At 42.7% G+C, this 16,266-nt stretch overlaps 1 protein-coding gene across 1 annotated transcript in view; it reads left to right on the top strand.

Moving 5' to 3' along the window:
• sspo (SCO-spondin) overlaps positions 1 to 14,878 on the top strand; it is a 100,104-nt gene extending 85,226 nt beyond the window's left edge. The window contains exons 113-118 of the mRNA XM_069151234.1: positions 896 to 1,107; positions 2,374 to 2,469; positions 8,787 to 8,847; positions 9,498 to 9,628; positions 12,531 to 12,681; positions 14,371 to 14,878. Of these exons, the coding sequence (XP_069007335.1) occupies positions 896 to 1,107; positions 2,374 to 2,469; positions 8,787 to 8,847; positions 9,498 to 9,628; positions 12,531 to 12,681; positions 14,371 to 14,393 (674 nt within the window). The 3' untranslated portion in view covers positions 14,394 to 14,878. The remainder of the gene's footprint in view (positions 1 to 895; positions 1,108 to 2,373; positions 2,470 to 8,786; positions 8,848 to 9,497; positions 9,629 to 12,530; positions 12,682 to 14,370) is intronic.
• The last annotated feature ends 1,388 nt before the right edge of the window (positions 14,879 to 16,266 follow it).

Consider the following 16,266-nt stretch of genomic DNA (forward strand, 5'->3'; position numbering starts at 1 on the left):
TCTGCCATGAAAAGTCAAATACCACCAGAATATTGATCAGAATCCAGCAGAAGCTTGTTGATGGCTGCAAAAAGTGTCTGGTCAAGATACAACTTACTACAGACCCTTTAATCAAATGATAAATGTGCTATATTTAACACACATGTATAATAATAATAATAATAATAATAATAATAATAAACTTTATTTGGAGAGCACTTTTCCAAACTCCAGTTACAAAGTGCTTCACATAAAATAAGCCATTAAAAGAAAAGGACCAGTGAATTCTAACAAGCCTTAACAACTCAATGATCGTGTTAAATAACCATAAAAACAATTAAAACACAGTATAAAAGAAATAGATACTGTACATACTAAAATCAACTAAAATCAGCAAAGGCTCTCCAATACATGTTTTAAGAAGAGATTTAAAACATGTCACTGACCTTTATTTCCTCAGGCAGCTCGTTCTATAACTTTTGGAGCCTCTGACTGAAACTTTTAGTTTTAAAACGTGTCTCCGGAACAGATAAAAGTCTTTTGTCTGAGGATGTCAGACTAACAGGCCGGTTTGTATGGAACAAGCAGGTCGATGAGCGAGGCTGTGAAGTGTCTTAAAAGTCAACAGTAAAATCTTAAAATCAATTCTTGCTGTAGAACAGTTCATAGAAATGATTCAAATCCAAATATTGCCATGACATTCATGTCCATGATGAGTTTATTTAAACCTCCGACTGCAGTCGTACGTCACAGCAAGTGACATAAAGAACAAAACATTTAAATTATTATTGGTAATCACTTTTATTATTTATGTCATATTGATAAATACTGCACTTTGAAATGCTCTCATTTTCTGTCCATTCCTTTCCCCACCAACTCACTTTGTCTTTTGTATTGCTCTATATTTGCTCCTCAGCCTGTCCCCAAGGGGAGCGGTGGAGGAGGAGCACGTCGGAGGAGGTGCTGCAGTGTGAGAGGAGCTGTGAGGACATCTACTCCTCCTCTCCTGTCAGCTGCAGCCGCCCCACCGAGGGCTGCATGTGTCGGGACGGGCTTTACCGAAACCTGGAGGGGGTGTGTGTCATCCCAGCTCTCTGCCCCTGTCATGACCAGGGCATCCTGCATGAGGTACGCACACACACACACACACACTCAACCATTCACACACACACACACACACACACACACACACACACACACACACACACACACATACACACACACACACACACACACACACTCATCAACCATTCACACACTCAACCACACACACACACACACACACACACACACACACACACACACACACACACACACACACACACACACACACACTCATCAACCATTCACACACTCAACCACACACACACACACACACACACACACACACACACTCACAGGCTAACCCAAAGTGAACAGAGGTCCCAGCGGTCCCATTGTGCTGCCTCATTGTTACAGAGGTGTTTACGTTCCGTCCCATTCACTCCCATTGTGTTACTTACTCATGAAGAGGGGCCCATTAGAAGATGAGTGACAAGCCCCGCGGGCCACATTACACGCAATGCATCTCCAGTCCTCAGCCTCATCAATAATGGAGGAAGTGCAGTAGAGAGCAGCAACAGGGCAAGCCTGCCAGGAATTATTTATGAAGGAGGGGATATTATAAGATTATGAGAATTAATCATAAACTGACACGAGGTCAGGTGATCCCTCCTCTTCAGGTCTTTGTCTTTCACCCTCTCTTTAATGCTCTTTAATTCCTCACCACAACCCTTCTCTGGTGGTTTTGTTCTGATAACTCATGGTCTCCATCCAAATCTCCTGTTGTCCCTCCGTCCTCCTCTTTCTTTCTGTCTTTGTCTCCCTCCATCCGACCCTAATGTTCACTCATTTGTCCTCTGCCTGCCTGCTTGTCTGTCTCTCTCTCTCCCTGTATCTCTGTCTGTCTTTCCCTCTCTCTCTCTGTCTGTCTGTCTGTCTGTCTGTCTCTCTCTGCTTGTGTGTCTGTCTCTGTGTGTGTGTCTCTCTCTCTCTCTCTCTCTCTCTCTCTCTCTCTGTCTGTCTGTCTGTCTGTCTGTCTCTCTGTCTGTCTGTCAGCTGCTGATGATTTATGTCCACATAAAGACATGTTGGTTTAAAGACCTCATGACTGTTCACCAAACTGCTCACTGAACCAAACAGGAGCTTCTTAGTGGATAAAAATAAATAAATAAATAAAGTGTTGATGATGACCATCTAACACATGATAGAAATATATAAATACATAATGTTTGTATACTGTGTTGTTATAGTTACCTCTGTCACAAAATAAATAGATCGTGTGTGTGTGTATGTGTGTGTGTGTGTGTGTGTGTGTGTGTGTGTGTGTGTGTGTGTGTATGTGTGTGTGTGTAGGCCGGATCGGAGTGGGAACAGGGCTGTCTGTCCTGCAGCTGTGTGAACGGGAGGACAGTGTGTCAGCTGAGATGTCCTCCACTTTACTGCGATGAGGTGAGACGAACACACCGACTCTAAATCTGTCTGATGGTCTGTTTGTTATTTTTCTACTGAATAATGTTTATAGCTAAACATCAACATGGGGAGGCATCACAGACTGGATATAAAAGAGTTCGTAGCTTTCAGGTCTGTAAAATGGTTCTGATCTAGAAGTGTCTTCAGCTGCAATACCAGCGAGTGCCACTAGAGGTCGGCTCCAAAAAGCCTCCGGCTCCATAGACTCCCATTCAACTTCTCTCATCAAATCCAAAGTGAATAAAATGTGTCCATCAGTTATCTCGGTGTTGTTAGCTAAAGTCACTCCTTCTTCTTAGTTTTCTGGAGGTCCATCTGAAAATAATCCCTCATTCATTAGAAAAGAAGATTCAAGAAGACCTGTTTTTGGGGGCGTGTCTGTTTGATTGACAGGCCTGTGGTGCAGTCAGGTTACAGCTATCGGTGGGCGGGACGTAGTATCGTCAGGTTTCCAATCAGATCGGTCAGATCCACCGCTGGCTCCTCCCCCAGCTTGTCCAAATATGGTCACTTCCTGCTCCAAACCGCTCCGAACTATCAAGATGGTGACGGACAGAATCTGAACTGGAGGATTCATAACGTTCACAAACCAACGATGACATCACTGATGGACGATGACATCACTGATGGATGATGGATGGGAGGCAACAACAGTTTGTTCAAGATCATAGGGACACTGTCATGGATGAATTATTCTATCACAGGATATGTCATTTTATATTGCACTAATAATATGTCAGTTCAATAAATGGGAATATATGTTTTTATCTAATTCTCAATACCATAAAAACAATATTTTATTGAATTAGAGCAGCAGTCCTGTAAAAGTTGCCTTTAAATTGGTTGTTGACATCCTTTCTATTTGTAGCCTGACACACCTAAAGATGTTTATAGGATAGTTCCCTCAGCAGGAATTATCTCCAATACTAGCTGGTAAATCTCTATCATTTCATGGTATGTCATTATTTTATGTATTTAGTTCAACCTCATTAATTCATTTTGTCTCAGAGAGATTAAAATATCTTGTGAGTGCTGAGAGGAGAAAGCTGTATGTACTGCACACAGTTCAGTGACACCGAGCAGCCACACAGTATATGAACTGTTTAAAACCTGGTTAGTGCAACTATGAAGTCCCTCAGAGGAAGATGTCGGTGTTCAGGTTGTTGTGCAGTTCATTATTATATTATGGTGAGGTGCATTTTATTGGATTGGACTTTCATATTCTCTAAATTTTGAATTTAACCACTGAAACATCTCAGTAGTTTAGTGGTTTTATGAATAAAAACACGTGTGGGCTGATACTTTGTAGATGTCAGTGTTTGGGATCAACATGTGACCTTCAGAGGTGCTGACTCGTCTGTTGTCTGTTCCTCGTCTACATGGCAGATGAGATCCTTTAGGATGATCAGATGAATTGATAACAGTCTTCATGTTTCTGATGCGTCTTTGCATCTTTTCAACCACAAATGCTGAGTTTCGGTAAATTCATCCAGTCGCTTCACACACTCGTTTGCTTCTAACCTCTTCTTATGACGGACTTTCTGTGTGCAACTCCTTTTACTTCATGACATAATAAATGTCTTATGAGTCATAGGCCTTTTAATCTTACTGGAAAAACACACAGATTATCACAATTTTAATTTGGATCATTTTTAAATGCCCAAAACTACCCGAACAGTAGGAGAGGATTTCCCGTCCGACTAATTATCTCAGTCGTCATTAAATTCTTGTCCCTCCTTAAATCCTTAAAGCGTGTGAACCCCTGAGGCCGTCCCGACTGCAGAGTTGGGAACCACTGAATTTGGCTGACCCTCATATTTCACTGCAGACGTGTCCGTCCTCTGAGCGGCTTCATCTTCCTCCGGCGGCGTGTCGGACGTGGAGCGTCTTATCTGCCTGTTTTATCTTACTTCCTGATTTCATCATGTTTTCTTGATCTCTGTTCTTCTATCAGGTAAACGTTGTTAAACGGACTCTTTTTTTGTCCGTTGTGTGTTTATTGTCGTTTCCTACTTTGTGCTGCAGCCTGCAGACACAGTTAATCCAGCTGCTGAGTTTTAGTCATTAAAAACATGAATCCTCCTGTTTATTGTGGAACTCGTTCACACCGTGTCTGTAGCAGGAGGAGGATGACTTCCTTGTCCAAACTGAGACTGCGGGAGTCGACGGTGACGTAGTGAAGTTGTTTACGACCGGTTTGCACACAGGTGTTTTATTTTGAAGATTTTCACAGAATTGTATATTTTTCTGAACAAACTTCCTGCGCGTCCGATCTGCTCTGTTCTCCTGATGGAATGGTAATAAATTAAAGTCACGGCCATGTTTATATTTTCTCTGCCTTGATGTGAGGCTACACTATCAGACCTATAGTGGTGAAATCAAACCCTCCCCAGTATGTAGACAGCAGAACAAAGTACAGTCCAGACTCCTGACATCACTATTTGTTCATAGTTGCAGGAAATCTCCATTTGTTGTCTCGGTTATTTGCTCCTCAGTAGACGTCTGTGCGTCTCCTGCATCCAAACCCAGCTGAGGCTTCTCATTAGTCTCCCAGACGAACACATCGGCCCGCTCAGCCTCCGCTGGCACCCCGGGGGGCCACGGTTCACTCGCCGTCTCTGGTGGCCACAAACGTCTGAATTACTCCGAGCGAGAGAGGAGCTTCGCTCCCTGAAGAGTGTGTGATGTTCTCTGGCTGCAGCAGATCGATACCTGACCGGCCGATCCTCCCACGAGCTCTTCATCATGTCCTTCTGCCTCCTCTGTGCACCGACTCTTCTTTCTTCGTCGACGTAATTCCGTTTCATTCTAATGCAACGTGTTCACCGTGCAGCATGTGAAGTATAATATAAGTTGCTTTTGCAATTTTGAGCCTGTTTCAGTAACAATCAGCCAGATTCCTCTTTTAACTTTCTGTGTTTCCATTGCTGGTGTCTCAGACCGGCGTTAACACCTGCTTATCCAGCAGCAGACAGTTCATTATGCATGAAGTCTGTACAACTAGACACCGACCAAGAAACTCCACATGAAGTATGAATTCATTTTTGTCGTCCTTCAGACTGGTGGAACTTTTTCTGCAGCATTAAGACAGATTCTGTCCCGCCGTGACATGAGCGTACTAAAATAAATATTGTTTTATGGCGTCCTATTGAGGCTGTCGTCATGTTGCTCTGGAACTGAAACTCTTTAAGCAACAGTGCTGCTTCTCTCTTGTCCTCTCGTCTTCTCTTCTCGTTCCTCGGCTGCTATAGTCTGCACTGAATATCAGATTATACGGTCTGCAGTACGCAGATAGTTTTGGTTTTACTTCACCACAAATGAAATTGCATTCATCTCCATTGTATCAGTGTAGAGACAGACAAATCACAGATGGATGCAATATATCCAACCTGAGGCAAACAAATCTATTTATTTTCAAATCAATTTTATGTTTTGATCATTTTTATCAGTGGCTCTTCTCTTTTTATTTGAGTTTTGTTTTTGCTTTTTTTTCTGCCATCTGCTCGTCCCTCCTGACGGTCTTCACTTCATATACATTCACGCTCACCACTCATCTGTTTCACTGGTTTTTGCTGAGGTTCAGCAGGTAGAAGTGTTTCACACAATAGATACCGTCATGCTAATACGCTAACAGTTGCTAATTAGCTCTAAATACAAAGTAGAAGTGAAGGAAGTGTGTTTGGTCATAAACCAAAGTACCGCACAGATTAAAACCTGACAGGATCATCATGTTAGAAGATGTGAAGTTAATTCAGTTCAGACTTTCATACCTGTACAAAGTGTGACTAGCTGTTTGATAGATCTGTTTCAGTCTGAGGTAGAGAGACACGGCGTGAAGCTGCAGCCAGAAAACAAGATGAGACGAAAGAATGTAAAAGGATGCTTGCGAAGGAAATTAATTTAATTAGCGTGAATTTATTTGACCAAAATAAAGCGATGGTGGGATGCCAACTCAAACTTCTCTACTTGTTCTTGTTGGGTCACATCCGTCTATGTTTAAATCAGATTGGAATTGGGGCGGCACGGTGGTGCAGTGGTTAGCACTGTCACCTCACAGCAAAAAAGGTTCTGGGTTCGAATCCGGTCCTGGGCCTTTCTGTGAGGAGTTTGCATGTTCTCCCTGTGCTTGCGTGGGTTCTCTCCGGGTTCTCCGGCTTCCTCCCATCATCCAAAAACATGCACCTCAGGTCAGGTTACCTGGCGCCGCGCTAGTGGCAGCCTGCTGCAGCAGCTCCCCCCTGAGAGCCCCCCTGCTGTAGTGAAGACATTTCCCCTCGGGGATTAATAAAGTGTATAAAATCAAATCAAAAAAGATAACAAGCTGAATATAATCTGTATTTATCTGATTTTTTCTGGGTTCCTTAAATTCCACATCTCTTGAGGATGAGAGAAAATGAATGCCGTCTTTTTCTTATTCTTTATTTGTGGTTAAATAAAACCCAGACTATCTGCACCAGACGTGAGTGAGTAATGTTCTGTGTGTGGTTTTGGGTGAACGGACCCTTTAAATGACTCAGACTTCTCTCCCCGGAGACGAAGTTCAGAAAAGTCGTTGCAGAAAAGTCGACTGTCTCCTCCTCAACACAGTAAGCTGAATTTATATCTTTAGTGCACCAGACTGTATGAAGGCAAAAATAATTTCTGCTGACGTCCAGGACTGTAAAGGAGAGGCTGAGTGCACAGCGAGCTCTCAGAGTCGACAGCCGAGCGGAGCTCCACCTGTGGGGTGTGCAGCTCTCTGTCTCTGGAGGGCTCCGGGTTGTGGAACTAGTTCTGCCCGCATTCTCCAAATCCCCGGCCTCTCCTGACTGCACTAAGTTATGCCTCAGTGAAAGGACTCCTTATCCCGGCCGGTATGAAAAGGTCATTTAATGCACCGTTCCCTCTGCTGACAGACCCAGAACTGGTGACTGTCAGAGGACTCTGTTATTTATGAGTCGGCTTACAGTTAAGCACCTTGCTCGTTCTAAATTGAAATCTCTTAGTGTTGCTTCCTCTTCTCTGCTGGGAGCCTATTTTCAAGGTGATGTATTAAAGGTTGTGTTATCACTTGTGGAGATGAAAGCCATCAGGATGTTTTCCTCTCCGACAATGACTGCTCTCAGGTCTTCTTTCTGTAGCAGACACACATCTCAGCACGCTGACGACGGGAACTCCTCTGACCTTCATTTTAATGCCAAGTGGACTTTTCTTTAAAAATGACCGTGAAACCACATTTCACACCATTTGTGCAGTAGGGGACTGTTGACACACACACACACACACACACACACACACACACACACACACACACACACACACACACACACGAAGGACTTCCAATGGTCCTTCTTATGACCTCCCACCCTTTAAGTGAGTGGGCTCCTGCATCCCTGAGGGGAGGCTGGCGGCAGTGCAGAGTGGGAGGAGGAGTCCTCAGGGTGAACAGTGTGTGTTACTGCATGCTAACAGCAGCTATTCTCAGACTGGGACATCTCAGGACATCCTGCTTGTCTCCGTCTGTCTGTCCTTCCCTCACTGTCTTCCTCATGCACTGTTTTTGGTCACGATGTTTCGCTCCTGACTTGTTATTTCTCTTCAGTGTCTCATCTTGTCTTCCCGTCTCATTTCCTGTCTGTCTGATGTTCTGTCTCTCTCCATCCATCCTCTCATCACCTCTTCACATCACTTATTAGTTGGAAGAACTGCATGTATGTCATTATGTCTGACTATTCTTTCTCCTCCCTCCTGGACTCTCCTATATGTTGGATCTGAACTCTGGTCCTTGTGATCCACGATATCTCAGGTCTAAATGAATCCTTGATTCTCTCAGTGATGAAGACTTGATTCAAGATTGATAGTAGATGAATGCATCTGATGTTGCATATCTTATATTTCATCTGTTTCAGCAATTGTTGGACCTTTAAATAATTGTAACTCCACGTCCACCTGCTTGTTTTTCCAAGAACTTTTAATTTGTCCTGTTTTAGATCTACTTTCAAGTTATTTTATTAATTCTAGTGCAAAATAATTCCCTCAACCTGTGAGTAAGATGCTTTTTTACTGTTTAAGCTGTGTTGTTAAAGATGTTTATGATCATGTTTTGGACTTGGTTTGTTAACATTGCACAGACCTTTTAAAGTGGAATGTTTTTGTGGCTCAGATTCATGTTTTACATAATGTGTTTACTGTCGGGACACCTGATGAAAGTTGTTATCTGTCTAATAGAGTGACGACAAGTGTTGTGTTATGCACCTGTCTGTTTTCATTGAGACTGACTGAATGAATGGTAATAAGACATCCTGTCTCGTCCTCAGGGGGAGGTCAAAGTGGAGGAACCAGGCAGCTGCTGTCCGATGTGCAGAAAGCAGTTTCCAGGTTGGTACAGCACACAGCATGCAGAAAAACATGTCACAAAAAACACCAGAGATATTTAATTTCCCTGAATAAATGTATGAAGAGAAAAATAATCTGCAGCAGCTTTTCTATCAGAAGGGAAAACAGATAACTGGCTTTAATGCATGTAATCAAACCAAATCATTAAAAGACAACAGCTAGTGAAGCTTTTTCAGCCACGGTAATGTAAAATAGAAGAATTTAAATCCTACTTGTGGTGAAACAAACGGCTCCATATAAAGACACGATATCAGTTCTAAACCACCTCAATGGATTTGAATGTTCCACAGTTCATTCATTTTATGAGAACCTAAAAACTGAGCGCTGCAGTTCCTAATTAGAGAGAGATTACATTACTTAACCTACATTGGGCTTTAATCTGTCTCCCAGTGGAGGAAACTTCCCGTGCTGTGAGGGGCACGCCAATGTCACTGTGCTCTCTGCAGACAACATCCTGCCTCCGTCTCCTCCTTTTCTCCTTTTCTTACTTCTTTTCACGCAAATACAAAAAAAAGACCTTCTGCTATTTTTTCTTCTGGTTTCATTGTTTCTCATTTTCATTGTCTCATGTTTTCCTCTTTTGTCCTGCCTGAATTCCCCCTTCTCTCCTCCTCTTCCTGTGCTTCCTCCAGGTGAGCCCGTGCCGGAGTGCCGTCGCCATGTCCAGGTGAGGAACATCACCAAGGGAGACTGTCGGCTAGACAACGTGGAGGTCAGCTTCTGCAGGGGACGCTGTCTGTCCAGGACCGATGTCATCCTGGAGGTATGGACATGAGACATCCACACACACACACACACACACACACACACACACATACACACACATACACACACACACACACACACACACTGATATGACTCTCTGAGCACCTTGAAGAAATATTGACGAGTATTGACGTCAATATGAGTGACAGCTGGTAACACGGTGAAGATCAATGAAGCAGCCAAGTGGACGAAGAAGGACGAAGAATCGATTAAAAAAAGCTGTTGGTTGTAATTGTTTGCATAAAGCCCACGAGGGCTGCACAGTTCATTGTGTGTAATTATAGTGTCGACTGTAATGTCAGACTCTACAGTTAGTGTTTAATACAAGGCTCATTACATTCAGACTTCAATTCCCAACAATTTACCAAAAACAGTCAAATCCGAACAAAACTACAAACATTAATGAGAACAGTTCTCACAATATACATGAAAATAATGAGCATTGCTTCAGAGGTCAGTGTGCAGCCAAATGACTCATTTGTTTTGCTCCCAAAGAGTAAATGAGGGTTTTTGGAGGAACTCAGTGCTGCTTGCAAGAGCTGCTGTCTTCTCCCTTCATCTTAGAGAAACACAGGCCATCAGGATGGTCTACCTCCTGTCATCTGTGCTTACAGTGACACATGCAGTTCATATAGATTACATGAAAGCAGGTAAACAACAGTACATCATTTAGTAGTTGAGTCACCATGAATCTAAATAAAGCTGCTGTGGACGGTCTGCAGGGGTCATGTGTTGACACTATTAGTGAGTCTGTCTTTTTGTGTCTCCTGTGTTCATGTGTGGTCCTTTTTTCATCCCGGTAACCTCATCGCCATGGCGACTTTGTTCTTCCCTGGCATCCATACGTCTCCACTGTAAATACAGAGTCAGTCGTGGTGGGAGATTAGTAAAAATAAACAACAGCTCAGCCAAATCTGCCATTACTTTCCTGTTACTGTGGCAACCAGGGATGGTAACCGGTGACTCGGCAGCAATGAGAAGTTCCCCTTTCATTGATCAGCAGGAGTGAAGAAGGCAGAAATTCACCAGTAGATTCAAGAGAAACAGACGCACACAGACTTTTTCAAGTGGGTGAAGCACTAATATCTTCCACTCTTCAGAGGAGCTGCAGTTGTTTTTGAATTGTTGATCGGGCACTCCTTCTTTTATCGTTCATCCTTCGCTACCTTTGGCACCGTCTCTCTCTCTCCTCCCTCGGTCTTCCTCTGCATTAATTGGACAAATGAGAAAAACTTCAGAGAAGCTACCTTCGATGCTAAATTGTTATCAAAGTCCCAAAACTGTGCAGGTATTTTATTCTAGCTGTCTAAACTCTATTTATTATAATAATTCAGTCTATCTATAATCAAAAGGCAATAATATTTTGTTAATAAATAGTCTAAAGCTGCACTAATCAATATATTTAAATAATATTCTGTCATATCCACAGTGTTGGTTCAGGTTGGTACTAATTAGGGAACGACATCCGCAGCAGTTTGAATTCTGGTTGTTCTGTGATGAAGCCTGAACTCCAAACAGCATACCATCTCTTCTTCTTTGGTTTTCTGTGGCTGGTTTGCTTGTGTGTCTTCCAGAAGGAGACTCGCTGTTCCTGCCTTGACATTTTAATGAGGTATTCTCAGAGACAAGCTGAACGTCCTGGTATGTTATTTCTGCACAAAAACAGCATTTTAAAATTCAGCCAGCTGAATGTAGAAGTAGTCTTAGTGGTCTGGTGTCACTCTCAGCGATGAAGACACAGATAGTTGTCAACTGACACAGCAGTTCCTTTAAGACGAAGCATTTTAGCATTTTTCAGCTCATTGTTTTTTTTGTTTTTTTTTATCTCCAACTTAGATGGTTTCTCAGTAAAAGTGCACTGATGATCTCGCTGTGAGCTCCCAGCTTGGTAACAGATGTCAGACAGACAAAGTTAAACAGCTGTAGAACCAGATGTTTTCCTCTGGATGTGGTGCAGACCAAATCAGAGCTGAAATGAAAGTGAATGTCAGACTTGAATACATCCGACTTGAGAGAAACCTGATGACAAATGGATGCTAATACTTCTTTAGGTCTGCTGTAACAGTTGCTTTTACTGCCCCCAAGTGGTCAAAAATGTTTTGAATCCAGCTTTAAACTGGCTGATGTGTGTGTAGATGACTCACGTAATTTGTATGCCCATTAGAAGCAGAAAAACTTCACAACAACCTGAAGTTTTACGGCTAATGTGTTCGTAATGTGTGATATTAGCATTTGTTGGGATTAATGTTTGCGTTTACCGGTTCCGCTGAGGAACTCACTGTCCTTTCAGCTTTGTTTTGATCTCAACCAACAGAAATATCCAACTCTTGTCATTAACTACATCTGTAGTCCTGTCAGATGTTCACTGGACTTGTCAGAGCTTGTTGCTAAAGACTAACGTGTGAAATGTGAATTTATTAAAGCAAAGTAAAAAGAAGTAGCTGAAAGAAGCTAAAAAGTTAAGTGGCGGTTCATTCTGCAGTTTGACTCACATTAACGATCCTAATTTGATTCATTCTCGATGTAGGAAACATTTCCGAATGAGCTGTGAACTCTGGTGTGATTTCGATGCACCGCAGGAAGTAAATATTCCTTTTGATGTGTTGCAGCTACGTTTTTCCCTCTTCATTGTAAATAGTGTCTGTCGGACCCTTTAAACTCTCCTTTCTGACTTATTCACCTTCATATTATAGAACATTTTCCGTTTCTTTCCTCCATCATCTTTATTCTGTTTCACACATATTCTTCTCACCTTCGGATGGTCTCTCATAACCGTCCTCCTCCTCGTCATATTCCAATCTTCTAATTGGATCCTTCCATCTTATCCCTGTGGCTCTCCTTTCACCTCCTCGCTTCTCCTTTTACTCCTCCTCTCCCACCTCCTTCCTGTCTCCACCCAGGAGCCCTACTTGCAGTCGCTGTGTGAGTGCTGCAGTTACCGCTTGGACCCGGACAACCCGGTCCGTTTCCTCAGCCTGCAGTGTGACAGCGGAGAGAGCGAGCCGGTGGTGCTGCCGGTCATTCACAGCTGTGAGTGCACCAGCTGCCAAGGTGAGGGATGACAGGGAAGAACGGACCGACTCTCATGTGACATTTAAATGTATGTCAAAATGTCCACAAAGACCCAACAGACACACACTGTGTTCCCCACAGGGACAGTCCGGGAGTGTCACGCAAGACATGCACGTTACATACACTTAATTTGGTGAAGTTAAAAGAAAAACATATTTTAATGTGAGCCAGAAAAAAAAAAAAGTATTTATCATCCAGCCAGAAACATGATTACATTTTACGGTGGACTGCACTCACATGACTGGCTGACAGAAAACCCACCCGGGTGCTCCTGACCCGACGTTCGTCTTCGGTCTTGGACAATCAGTGATGTCACATCGTTATGCCCATGAAATGCAAATGACAATTGATTAATTAAGTTTCATAGCTGGACTCAAGGTGTCTGGAGTATTTACCTGACAAACCCTCATTCATGTCTCATTAACAGCATTCACTGATTTGTGACATCACTGATTGGGATGTGACATCACTGACTGGGCCAGTGTGACATCAGTGACTGGGCTGTGACATCACTGGTTGGGCTGTGACATCATTGGTTGGGCTGTGACATCATTGACTGGGCTGTGACATCACTGTTTGGACTGTGGTAAGAGAGAGTTTGATGTCATAGATGTCACAGTATCACTCGACCATGATGTCGGTTCCTCATTATAAAAATTCTCCGTTACTTTCCACAAACACACAAACATTCGCTCACTGACACACAAACATCCCACATGTCTGAGATCACATCGTTATCTTCGTGGAACATGCGTTCGCCTTTCTCATCATGAATAATTCAATCAAGGATCCCACCTCAGAAGCAATTATGTGCTAATCCATTCATCAACATGGCTGATTGCGTGAGCTAATTGGATGTAGCCACATACGACACAGAACACCCCCTCCCCCGCCCCCCTCCCAGCGCTGCACACGGCGGACGTCACGTCTGAAGGGTCTGCTTGTTACTGCCATCAATCTTTGATAGCATTCGATAGCCACACACACACACACACACACACACACACACACACACACACACACACACACACACACACACACACACACACACACACACACACATTAACTGCCACTACAAGGTTCTCATTGCTCCTCGATGCTCTCTTCTCCCTCACACACACTTGAAGACTGAAGATGACTCACATGGAAAAAAAATTCCAACTGCTGCTGATTTTGTTGCATAATTTCCATATTTAAATGTATTTCCAATAAGTTTGATACATTTTCTGCGAATTTATTTTAATAGTTTTTTAATACAGTCACAGAAAAAACACCTGAATTTCACATGTGCAGAAACTCGTGATCACGTGTGACCTCATACACATGTGAAATGTGTTCGGGAATCTGCATGGGCTTCACACATTACACCATGAAAGAGTTTTAAAAGCATGTATCCCATGTGTCATGTGAATGATCATATGTTGAGAGATGTGGTAAACATGTGTCATATATGTGTCCCATGTGGAAAACATAGGAAACTACTGTGTTTTCTCTATCAGGGCAAAAATGAAAAACTATCTGGTCCCGCTGTTCAGACTCTTTTGAGGATGAAGATAAAATGTTTTTGAGTCGTTCGTCCTGCAGACGAAGATGTTTTCTCTTTGATCCGTGTTTTATTTTCGTGAGAAACTGTGAACTTCATTAGTTCTCTGATTATTTTCTTCACAGGAGGCGACCTGTCCAGACGCTGAACGAGTGCGTTTAATGTGAGCCGAGTGTGTGTGTGTGTGTGTGTGTGCGTGTGCGTGCGTGTGTGTGTGTGTGTGTGTGTGTGTGCGTGTGTGTGTGTGTGTGTGTGTGTAACTACAGAGAATGAGAGCCGTGTGATCCGTCCTCTGGATGAAAGGTGGAGGATTCTGGGATGGACAGGTGGACGGACGGACGGACAGAGGAGAGAAGTCCTGAGGACGTCTCTGTTCACGAACACATTGCAGTCTGTCATCATGACTGAATGCTGCTGCTGATGTTCTGGTTCATTCTTCAGCCTGTACAGTGTTTTTAAACTGTGTATTTATAGAGTAAAGGACCTGAGATACAACATAATAAGATATATTATGCAGTAAAATATGTTTCATATGTGTTTAAAGAAAATGTAGCAGCAGTCCTAGTCTGATATATTGACATGTTTATGATGCAGCTCCAGTGGACTGATCAATAAATATTTTGTACTCTTGGAGATTACTGTCTCTCTTTTAATCATATTTTTAATATCAGTTTTTCCTAACAATATCCATCCTTTTTCCATATTAGATCATTGAACAGCATTTTCTTGCAATGCACACGTGTGTTTTGTTTTTAAAAATATGATCTGGATACGTTAAATAAAAACACCTGAGGATGGACGGGAGTCTTTATAAGTATTTATACGTTTCAGAGATTTTTTTTAATAACATCCTTCCAAAACTCCTTAAATTTAACACCCAAGACCTAGAATACTATTATTACAATATTGAATTATTTCAACAGGGGTTGCACGTGTCTGCATCATCCGGTGGCCGTGAAGCAGTCGCTGTGGTTTCATTGATTCTGTCTCCTGAAGATCGAACTTTCCGCCTCAAAGTTTCAGCAGAAACCAGAAACAAGCAGTGATGAATTAATGATGTGCAAGTTTGAATTTTTTCCAAAGATGAAAGTGTTGGCTTTTCCTGTGACTTATTTTTCTGGAGAATAAATGAGTCTGCAATTAAAAAAAAGAATGCAAAAAAATAAATATCACCATGGAAACGTTACACATGTCTGCAAAACCCATCAAGCGTGTCACCATTACATCAGTGATGAAAGCTGTTAAAGCCTTTCCGGTTAAGAGGCTTCGGTGTGTGTAAATCTAAATCAGCTCCGATCCTCTTTGTTCCGTTTGTTCCACACATTCATCTCCAGAACAACCTGCTGCTGCTTTCTGTGCTTCGCTCAATTAAATTGGCAATATCCAAAACACACAATTTGACAGGAAAGTGATATTTCAGAGTTTTAATTTGCTGCTGAAGTGTTTAGTCATTATAAGAAGATGTAATTTTAATGGATGTGTCAGAATGAAGCCCGGAGCTTTTTCACCTCCTGCATTCAGACATGCAAACAGCATTAAGAACTCTGTGTGTGTGTGTGTGTGTGTGTGTGTGTGTGTGTGTGACAGACTGACTCCTCCATGACAACAAGCTGCCTTTCCTTTCCTCTCCTCCTCCCTCTCTCCTCTCCTGACTAAATGAGGGAGTTGGGTTGCTGATCTGCTCACCTCCTCTGCCTCCCAGCTGCTCAAGTAAAAACTGCTGGTTTAAGTAATACGAGCACGATATGATGCATTTTTAATTCATTCAAAAATGTCCCATTTTGATGAATAGTTCTTGAGTCCTCGTCCAACGGCGAGGCTGCAATTGATCACGTCTCAGCAATTATTAAAGCTCTGATCGCTGAATGCATTCACGGAGCTGTGCGGGTCATTTTGATGGATGCATCCGCGGAGCAGCAGCGCAGCTTCATGCTGGAGTTTGACAGAACACAAAACAAGGAACATCTACTCAGGGAGAGCTCATAACAGCTGAAAAATGGTGTTCTGGTGGATTTAAAGGG

The sequence above is a fragment of the Embiotoca jacksoni genome, unplaced genomic scaffold (genome assembly GCF_022577435.1).
Source record: "Embiotoca jacksoni isolate LCO1_2020_lvr unplaced genomic scaffold, fEmbJac1.0.p SCAF_17, whole genome shotgun sequence".
NCBI lineage: Eukaryota > Metazoa > Chordata > Actinopteri > Embiotocidae > Embiotoca > Embiotoca jacksoni.